This window comes from Hyalella azteca, unplaced genomic scaffold (assembly GCF_000764305.2).
Source record: "Hyalella azteca isolate HAZT.00-mixed unplaced genomic scaffold, Hazt_2.0.2 contig16928, whole genome shotgun sequence".
Lineage (NCBI taxonomy): Eukaryota > Metazoa > Arthropoda > Malacostraca > Amphipoda > Hyalellidae > Hyalella > Hyalella azteca.
Window position 1 is genome coordinate 39808 of NW_025946733.1, and position 11105 is coordinate 50912.

At 37.5% G+C, this 11105-nt stretch overlaps 1 protein-coding gene across 1 annotated transcript in view; it reads right to left on the minus strand.

The window, feature by feature from the left end:
- Positions 1–493: 493 nt before the first annotated feature.
- Positions 494–11105, minus strand: part of LOC108667100 — a gene marked incomplete at its 3' end in the record, with an annotated part of 11819 nt that continues 1207 nt past the window's right edge. Inside the window, 2 exon segments of the mRNA XM_018154085.1 lie at positions 494–684; positions 1206–2084. Coding sequence (XP_018009574.1) covers positions 494–684; positions 1206–2060 — 1046 coding nt within the window.

Below are 11105 nucleotides of genomic sequence, written 5' to 3' on the forward strand. Positions count from 1 at the left end.
TTATTACAGACCCCACTCACTTATTACAGACCCCACTCACTTATTACAGACCCCACTCACTTATGACAGACCCCACTCACTTATTACAGACCTCACTCACTTATTACAGGCCCCACTCACTTATTTCAGACCCCACTCACTTATTACAGACCCCACTCACTTATTACAGACCCCACTCGCTTACTACAGACCCCACTCACTTATTACAGACCTCACTCACTTATTACAGACCCCACTTGCTTACTACAGACCCCACTCACTTATTACAGACCCCACTCGCTTACTACAGACCCCACTCACTTATTACAGACCCCACTCGCTTACTACAGACCCCACTCACTTATTACAGACCCCACTCACTTATTACAGACCCCACTCGCTTACTACAGACCCCACTCACTTATTACAGACCCCACTCATTTATTACAGACCCCACTCACACACAATGTTTGGGCAAACTAAAACAACCGCAACAATAACAAGAAGAACTAACCAGAGGACCTCGTCGCCATGCCTGAAGAAGTACATGTAGCAGCCGATGGAGTCATCCCCCTCATAGGCCTGCTCCCGAGCCAGGGCGACCTCATGCTCCACCAGCTCCCCCACATACTCCACCACGAACTCCCCCTTCCTGAAGGGCCGAGTGGTGACCACGCCACGTCCCTTCCCTGGCAACTCCACCATCTGCAATAAAGGCATAGTCAATATTCTGCCTCATACGCAAACTTATTTTATATATAATCTGCATAAAGATGGATAATCTTTTGGGTGATGTTAAAACGAGTGTAAAATTAGTAAGATTTAAGGTATACACTACAACAAATATAGCAATGTGTTGGACACACAAGTGAACAAGCAGAATAAATTTGCAGGAAGGAAATAAAGGCGGTACATCATTGGTAACACAAAGAAAGTTCCATGCATTTACCCTCAATTGCTAATATGTTTTAATAACTCAATTTGCTGAGGATGTTGAAGAGTTTCATCCAAATCTAGTTAAAATTCTCTCTTAAAAATTCTCCCAAATGAACAAAAAATCTCATGATGTTAGGCATTGAAGTTAGCCACAAATCAGACCATTACCTAGTACCACCTAACATTCAACAGGAGCAAAGCAAATGCCGTTTCCCCAGCATATTATAATGTAGCATTTAAATTCTTCTATTATTAGGTACTTATATAGGTACGGTATTACATTTACTTACCTTTATTCCTTCTTGACACTTGTTCTTTATTTTATTAAAAATGTCCAACTTTTGTTCAAACTGAACCCGTCGGGCAGTTTTTCTTTTTGATTTACGAACTGGAAGGACTGATGACCCAGTTTCATTTTCTTTATCTTTCCGGCCCAGTCCCCCATAGAACACTTGAGGGCCGATCACAAATGATCCATCAAACTTTCCCCATGAGAGGAGACTTCTCTCCAGCTCCTCCAACTTCACGGGGGATTTTTTCACAAACTTGCTAGCATTCTTTTTCTGCATTTTACTTTTGCATGAAATTCCACACAGTGAGTTTCTCATTGTGGACCTGCACCACGCTTTCAATTTTGCCCCTCTGTTGTGATCATCACAATCTTTCAACTTTGTGGGTGAATTTTTCTTTATGTGCTCACGCATTTCTTTTTCAGGGAGCTTCACTAACTTCAAACTTTTTCTGGGGGCAATAGATTTGACCAGGGTTTTGGTCCGCACTTTATGAGGATACTCTGCACAGCTTCTTTTAGGCACAGTAGGAGAAGAGTTTTGGTAAAAATTTTTGCATGGTATAAAAGTTGTATTTTGTGATCCACTTGAGCTGCCTTTTTGGCGGTCATTTTGCATTCCATCTTCTTCACAATTATTATTTGTTTCTTGAGTACCAAGCATAGATGTTGCCCACTTACCAAACCTCCTAAAGAAGCCATCCCTGACTGGAGTCTTGGGTTTGATTTCCTTGCCCTGTTCATTGAAGCATGTGAGTCTCACAGGAGAGATGGGGGCAAGCCGTGGGTGCCTCGGGAACAAGTGCAGCGCTAAGGAGTAGTTGTCCTTCTCTTCAGGAGTTTGGGAAACCTCCATTATGTGATGTTTGTTCCACAATACCTGAAAGAGAAATAAAATTAGATATAAATATTTGAAAGGTACTAAATCAAATTACCCATCTTAAAGATAAAAATAAAGCAAAACTTGACAAATCATCAATTCAATGTTGTAGAAATTGAAGCCTAAAATTCTTGAGATAGCAAATAACCTCAATAATATACATATGTTTATACTTATTTCCTATAACATCCTGATACCTCTAAAGATCACCTGGAATTGGGATCATGTAGACCTACAGTCAGACCTTAATAGCAGTCATCCATGCATTGCGCATTCATTTACTCAAAAACCAGAACCAAATAAAAAAATTGCATTTTCCCTGGGAACTAAAACATTCAAGCAACAATGTGTTCACAATTATACGTAATTTAGGAAATTAAATAAATTAAATTTAAAAAAGCATCAGCATACATTTTTAAAAAATAGGACCAAACATACAAACTTGATCAACTAGCCTTCTGCTCCCCTCTCCACCTCTTAAGATTCAGCTCTTGACATCCTCCTAAGATTAAGATAAGACACACTTCCTCCATATATCTTTTCACACTCTACCACAGACACACAGGCCAATATTCAGCCACAGACAAATATATAAATTGTGAGAAAATACGCAATTCAGTGTACCATCAACCGGGGCTACTCAGGACGATTTTAAACAATTTTCATTCATAACTTCTTACCATGAAACATTTCATAAACAAGTTTAGGCTCATTTCAAAGCTCTTTGCACGGGCTATCGCATGGCTTCTCCAAAAAAATTCCATATGCTATTTGTAAGGTGCCAGAAACAAAAAAAGAGTGTCGCCAGTAGCCCCGTCGAATGGGGCTACTCGGGACACTTGGAATAAAACTTAATTTTAAAACATTTGAAGCATGCAGAGTGTACTCATCCATTACTAACCGTACTCTGAAGTCCTCCTCTTTCATTGTAGATGATGTAGAGGTAGAATAAATGACTTTTTCCATGATTTTTACTTGTTTTTCCTTTATTGATATGATATTACCATACACATTAATTACCGTATTATTGATGCAATATTACCATATCCATGAACAGGCCATTGAGCATTTTAACTGGTACCTTGTCCACTGCAAGCTTCATATCAGCATCCTTATAGCATTTTTTCTGTATCTGTAAGCTTACACGACAGCTTGTAATTTCACACCATTTTATGGGGTTAAGTGAATTTACTATAAAAAAAAGATAGTGAAAAACATACCTGAAACAGAAAGAAATGTTTTGGTGAAAACAATCATATGTTTTGGAGAAATAAATCATAGTTTAGGTCAATTACTTTTCATTCTATGATGCCTGGTGCACAATTCTATATATGAAATTCTATGCATAATCTTGTGATGACCGACGATGCACTAATTTTTTGACAAGTGAAATTTTTTTGCTGAGCAAGGTAAATGTAATCAATATTCTTTGTTTTTAATCAATTGTTTTCTTAACTAGAGCCTTTGCTAACTGAGGTTCTACAGTGAATGCGTTTTTGGGGGTGTCCCAAATAGCCCCGGGGGTGTCCCTAGTAGCTCCGCCGTACGGAAATGGCCGCCATTTTTTTTATTGAGGTATGTAAATTCCGCAAATGAAGTTTTCATGCTGACACTTGTCTGCCACTTTTTTCTAAGTAAAATTTTTTAATACAGCAAATATTTTTTTACTACAGACCTTAGCAGAAGTAACTTTTCAAAGCTAGTAAATGTAGTATTTTTGAACTTCCTTTATACTACACAGATAGGAAAAATGTTGACTTTTATGCCACTATATTTAGTTTTGCAATATTCCAATTAGTTTTGCTACTAAAACAGTTTTACGTCGAGTCAGAGGACTGTCCCAAGTTACCCAGCCCGTCCCGAGTAGCCCTGGTTAATGGTACCATCAACCGGGGCTACTCGGGACGGGCACGGCTACTTGGGACAGTCCTCCGACACGGCGTAAAACTGTTATAGTAGCAAAACTAATTAGTATATTGCAAAACGAAATATAATGGCATAAACTTCAACATTTTTCCTATCTATGTAGTATGAAGGAAGTCGAAAAATACTACATTTACTAGTTTTGAAAAATTCTTGAAAAAAATGGTGAAAAATGCTATTTTGAAAAGTTACTTCTGCTAAGGTCTGTAGCCAAAAAAAATATTTGCCATATTAAAAAATTTTACTTACATAAAAGATGCACCCAGGTGTTGGCTTGAAAATGTAATTGACGGAATTGTTATATCTCATTCAAAAAAAAAATAGCGGCCATTTCCACACGGTGGGGCTACTCGGGACACCCCCCCGGGGCTATTCGGGACAACCCCCAAAAACGCATTTACAGTAGAACCTCAGTAAGCAAAGGGTCCAGTTAAGAAAAAAATGGATTAAAAACAAAGAATATTGATTACATTTACCTCGCTTGGCGAAAAAATTTCACTTATCGAAAAATTAGTGCATCATCGGTCGTCACAAAATTGTACATAGAATGCTATATATATAATTGTGCACCGGCCACCGGGCATCATAGAATGAAAAGTAATTGACCTAAACTATGATTTATTTCTCCAAAATATATGATGGTTGTCACTAAAACATTCCTTTCTGTTTCAGGTATATTTTTCACAATCTTTTTTTTATAGTAAATTCACTTAACCCAATTAAAATGGCGCATAAACAAGCGCATGGCGCATAAATGAGCACTATTGTGCTTGCCATGTCCGTCTGTCTGTCTGTCCGTCCGTCTGTCCGTTTGTCTGTGACCTCAAGTTTTCGTCCACGAGAAAATGCGCTCTCTGTCACTCACTGCAGTGAGTACCGAGTTATATTTTTTATAGTAAATTCGCTCAACCGAATTAAAATGGTCTGAAATTACAAGCCGTCCTGTGAGCTTACAGATACAGAAATAATGCTATAAGGCTGCTGATATGAAGCTTGCAGTGGACAAGGTTGTTGTAAATGCTCAATGGCATGTTCATGGATACCCTAATATCACATCAATAATACAGTACTGTCAACTGGGGTGACTTGGGCCCCATTTTTTATTTTGTTTTGCAAACAAAAGTGGGGTCATAAAGGATGGCCAAAGTCACTCTGGCGTTTATGACCTTGTTTACGACCCTGGCGTTTATGACCCCGGCATTTACGACCCCCTTTTTGTTTGCAAAACAAAATAAAATAAGCAGCCAAAGTCACCCCAGTTGATGGTAATTAATGTTTATGGTAATATCATCAATAAATAAAAAACAAGTAAAAATCACTGAAAATGTCATTTATTCTACCTCTACATCATCTACAATGGAAGAGGAGAACTTCAGAGTACTGTTAGTAATGGATGAGTACACTCTGCATGCTTCAAATATTTTAAAATGTAGTTTCATTGCAAGTGTCCTGAATAGCCCCGTCGACTCGGGACACTTTTTTTTGCTTTTGGCACCTTAGGAATAGCATATGGATTTTTTTTGACAATGCCATTCGATAGCCCTCGCAAAGAGCTATAAAATGAGCCTAAACTTGTTTATGAAATGTTTCATCGTAAGAAGTTATTAACAGTTATTAACAAAAAAACGCTCAAAACTGTCCCGAGTAGCCTCGGTTGACGGTAGGTCTAGCGGGAAAATATTAAAATCTGCAGAGCGAAAGTCCAAGTCAACTAGTGAGAACATCAAAACATGTATAAAATTTGATAGTTGACCTTTTTTACTAAATAGTGATAAACTGTTTGTGTAGAAAGAATATTATGGTTTGAGACTTTTAAAAAAGTCTGTGAATATATTAGGAATCCTTTAAGTACCTTAAAATGGGATAACTTAGACTCCCGGGGTAACTTGGACCACTTATAGTTTTTCTAACAAAAACCCCCAAAACTCAAAAACTACCTATTTGACATAAAAAAAATTTGTCAATGGTCATTAAATGCCTAATACAGAGGCTATGTAACACAATAGAAAGATAAAAAAAAGGTATGCATAACTAATAGGTTAAAAAATGAAAAATGTGACCCATGAAAAATAGCCATTATTTAAAGCCTGTCATAGAACCCCCTCCAATTTTATATTTTTTTGGTAAAATAACTCCAGGTTTTGATGCATTGTAGTAGAACTCTTCTAGTTACATATGATATGCAAATGACAAATTTGAAGAAAGTGTCATAGTTTGCAAATGGGGGGCGCTGCCCAAGAATGGGGGAACTTAGACCACCTAATGTCAGCCCTGACGGGGTAACATAGACTGGCTTGGAAATTAATTTAAAATTACCATATAGGTACCAATATATGACATATTTCATGTTTGATACACTTATTAATGTTTTTTCTTTATGTTTCAGACTCTACAGTCTTATATATGGTAATTTCAACTTAATTACCAAGCCGGTCAATATTACCCCTTCACGGCTGACATTAGGTGGTCTAAGTTCCCCCATTCAGGGGCAGCATCCCCATTTGCAAACTATGACACTTTCCTTGAATTTGTCATTTGCATATATAACTAGAAGAGTTCTACTACAATGCACCATAACCTGGAGTTATTAGGAGTTATATTACCAAAAAATATAATTGATTTTACCACCCAGTCTAAGATAGGTACCCAAGGAGCTGGGGTAACAAAGACCATCACTTATTTTTAAATTACATAAAAACTATGAAAGGCAGGAGCCAGCAATTTACAGTAAGTAAACCTAGAGTATAGACTTGTATTTTGCATGTTTCAGTTCAAGTTTAATTTAGCTAGTAAAAAAATGGCATCATTTAAAAAATAGTAGTCCAAGACTCCAAGTTTCACCATTTTATGGTATACTTGTATTTGCTGATTTAAGTGGTAAATAAATTGATAGATGATTGATTTAAGAGACAGTTTCAGACACATAAAAACTAATTCCAACACGGTGTCGGAATAACGACACACAGCCATGACACAGGGTGTCACATTCCAAAACAGCTCACACATGGTGTCGGAATTATGAATTACGATTTTGATTTTTGAAGCGCTGTCGGAATTACTCTTACAATATGCTGCATTTAGTCACACTCACACACAGTGTCAGAGATCAGCAATTTTGTAGATTTGAATTCTAAAGGCTTTCAAATAAATATGGCAACAGTTTGTGAAGTTTCATCATTGCTGGCGCCACGCGTAGTGGGTGTTTTGAGAGTGGCGTAAACCAATCAGAACTCAAGTTGCGCATATGGTGATCCATTTACTATAGCCATTTATTTCTTGCTACATCCTTAAGGTGCCAGAATATGGTGTGTTTACCCCAGTGTGGAATTCTGTATAGGTAATATATTCTCATGTCAATATAAGAAAACGTATTGAAATACCTACCCTACTACCGCGTTACACCACCTTCCACTGCAATGAAGATTGATAAACTGAGCTCATTAGAAACTGCCGTGCTTCTGAAATCACACGTGGTTTGAAATCCAATCCTGTGTTGCCAACGACTAATCAAGTTAACTAGTCGTTTATCTGTAGGCTAGCGGACACATTTTTGCAATGAATACGTTCTAAAATAAAAAAAAACACATCCAGCTTCATAAAAAATTCTCACGATTGGACAACACCAACAAAGTTTTCGATACCACACAAAATTATGAGATAAACTGCTACTCTTTCACTGCGTATGTTCACATTGTGTTTTCTATGTTTATGTATTACAAGACGGTGTCACACACTTATGTTTTGGCTGTGTCTAGTTTGATTTCACAATAAATAGATTTGATTCACATTCCATTCTGAGATTTAAATGATTGAAAGTTTTTTTTAATCATAAAAACCCATTTATACATTCCAGATTTGAATTTTTTCTATTTTTTGCCCTATTATGTTGAATTTATATTAATAAATTTACTTCAAATTCTGAATGATTTCGTCTGCCATCCCGCGTTTTCGAACGTTTTGTGTCTTATAGAAAATTTTCGTTGTTTAACATGGGAAACTATTTCATTATATAAAACATAGAGCACCTGTCATATAGTGCATTAATAATACAATTTAATTTATTAAAAATTAATTTTTAATTTAAAAAATATAATCAGATTTTCAATTCAACATTTTTCTAATAGAATTTAATTCTACAGCATGTACTATCTAGTGTATTAAATAATAAAATTTGTCTTAGTAAAATTTAATTCTACAGCTTCAACCGGTAAAAATGAGCATCATAGGAATCAAAGTAAAACTTTTGTTCATACATCACAAATTGAATGACATTGGATGGATTTGATAGGTATTTTATTAATCCTGTTTATATTAAGAACGGAAATGACGCTTCTATTTCAGAATAATAATGGAAATGTTCCTACTATTTCTGAAACTTTTCTTGAATACACTTCCAAAAACTAAAGTTCTGTAATCAATGGGGTCTTTGAAATGACAAAATTGTTCAATTTAAAATTTTCAGCTATAAGAGTAAGATCGTCATTTGTCAATATGAGGAGCATTCATTCGTCATTCGTGAGGAGCTGTAAGAAAAAATTAGTTGTTTTTGATGTAAAAGAATGTTTTTCAATTAAAAGAAATGCAATACTTGATTTTTGGAAATATGATGTTAAAATTAACGATCCATATTAGAATTCAATAGACGTTACGATTTCAAAATTATCTTCAAAAAGTTTTTTTTTGTTCCTTTGATCAGAAGTTTTCATTTGTTTGATCAGAAGTTTTCGTTTGTTTGATCAGAAGTTTTTGTTCGTTAGATCAGAAACAGAAAAAGTTTTCATTCATTTGATCAGAAACAACATACCTAATTATTACATTCTCTTGCACTACGTATACAATTAGTTGGACTCAGTTACCGTCCGCATTGATCATCCTGCTAGAACAACCACCTGTTGCTCAACACAGAAAACTCAAGTCACACTATTAACACTGGATCCCAAGCAGTACAGTGTCAACCTGGAGCTCAATGTAAGAGGAACAACGTTGGGAATGGAAAAACATCCGAGAATCTTGGGAGTGACTTTTGATCCAAAGATGACCTACTCTGAACATGTAAGAAGCACTGCGAGGAAAGCGAAGAAAAACATGAACATATTAAAAGCCCTATCTGGAGCTGACGGTTGAAAGGACACGGAGACTATTGTGCAAACCTACAAGGCGCTGATACATCCAGTTCTGGAGTATGGAAGTAGTATATGGGGTCCCATAACATCGGAAAGTGGCTGGCAGAAAATACAAACTGTTCAGAACTCTGCCCTGAGAATTGCCACAGGACACACGCGCGACACCAACGCACAACATCTTCACGACGAAACATCTGTCCTGCCTCTGAAGAACCATGTGCAGATGACGGCCTCGCAACTGAGGGAGAAGAGCAAACTGGAAGAACACCCACTGAGAAGTCTGATGAACCAAGAGCTAATCAGACTCATGAAAAAGACCATATACAACAGCGAGTATAGCATATAAATGTATGACTGCAACAACAACAACAGTGATAGCAGCGTGGAGGTGAATAGAAACATGAAGACATTGCATACCACCGCAGTCAAGAGATACCTAGAGTAGAGAATACCCAACAAGATTCTAAATGCACCTGCACCTAAAGTAAACGAAATAGAGAGGACTTTGGACCGAGGCATGAGGCGTACATTGGCGCAGTTAAGGGCGGGGAAATGCCCAATGCTTAGAGAATACCTCAATAAGATTGATGAGGCTAATTACCCAACACCATCATGCCCTCTGTGTCAAAACCACACCCACAACACACAACATCTGTTTGGGTGTGCTGAAATTCCAACCAGTCTGCAGCCTGAAGATCTATGGAATAAGCCAGTGGAAGTGTCCCAACTGATCAGAGTGTGGCAAGACCGGCTCGGCGCTCCGGAGGGGGGTGGGCCTGGGCGGCACTCAGTCGAGTGACGTTGTGGTGATCATCATCATCATCCCGCTAGATTATGCACCGGGAGCAGGAAAGAAGCTAGGTACCTATTTAATTCAGTAGCATGTTAGCCAATCTGCCAACGTGATATGTAGTTCTGCTTGTCTGAACTCTGAATTACGTGTTTAGTGTGCATGATGGAAAACTCTGCTTTGCAGCGTAGTTATAATTACTTAATGAAGTTTAGTTCATTGCGGTCAACTTAAGAGGCAAATTTTCAACTAACTAATACATTTTATAAGTCTAATTTTAATTGTTGAGTGATAGGTGCAGGCTTACAACTTTCAAGTGATTAGGTACTATATAGAAACTGAGCAAGTTGGCGTACGTGTTTGAAGCCTTTAGGAAGTTCATTTTTTGCCTCAAATAATGATGTTGTGCCACTATGCAGAGGGTGGATGCAGCGTCGCCAATATATGGATTTTTAAGCCCAAAGCGTCGCCGGCCATTTTAAAGATGCGTCGCCGGGTAATTTTTAATGAAAAGTCATTTATGCTGAGTAATGACAAACTATTTACAAGCCACGAACTTATTACAAGGTTGCATGCACGTGTAAGTGACGTGTTACCCCAAATAACTAATTTTACCCTAAAAACAGTCCGATTGTACAGCAAGTGTCAACTGAACATGTAATAAAGCAGTCTGACCGCTCTAATGTGACCGAAACTATGCAATCGAAAAAGCGTTGTTTACATTTTTTGCGGGAACTCATCGCAACTGATTTCCGGACAAGCTTCGCTGCATCGTAATCCATCCAACGTACCGGAAACCTTACTTTTTTTCTAAATAGTTGGCTGAAGACTGAGAAATATATTAAATGCAAGAATTTAAATCTAAATGTGTCGGCAAGATCTTCTGAAGGCGAAAATTTTGCCGATAATGCGCTAGTATGGAATATATCTACTTGGCGAGCCGCGACTGAATTTCTCAAGCCGTGGTTTTATGGATTTGCCAGCCGTGATTCCATTTCTACGAGCCGTGATTCTATTTCACCGAGCCATGAATTCCATATCTCGGCCATGAAAAGCCATTTACGAGGTGCGAATGCGAATTTATTTACAAAGTTTATGCACGTGTTACCCCAAATCTCTAATTTTACCCTTAAACAGTCAAACGGCAACAATAAAATTTGTCTCTACTGTAAGTTCAGCACGTGT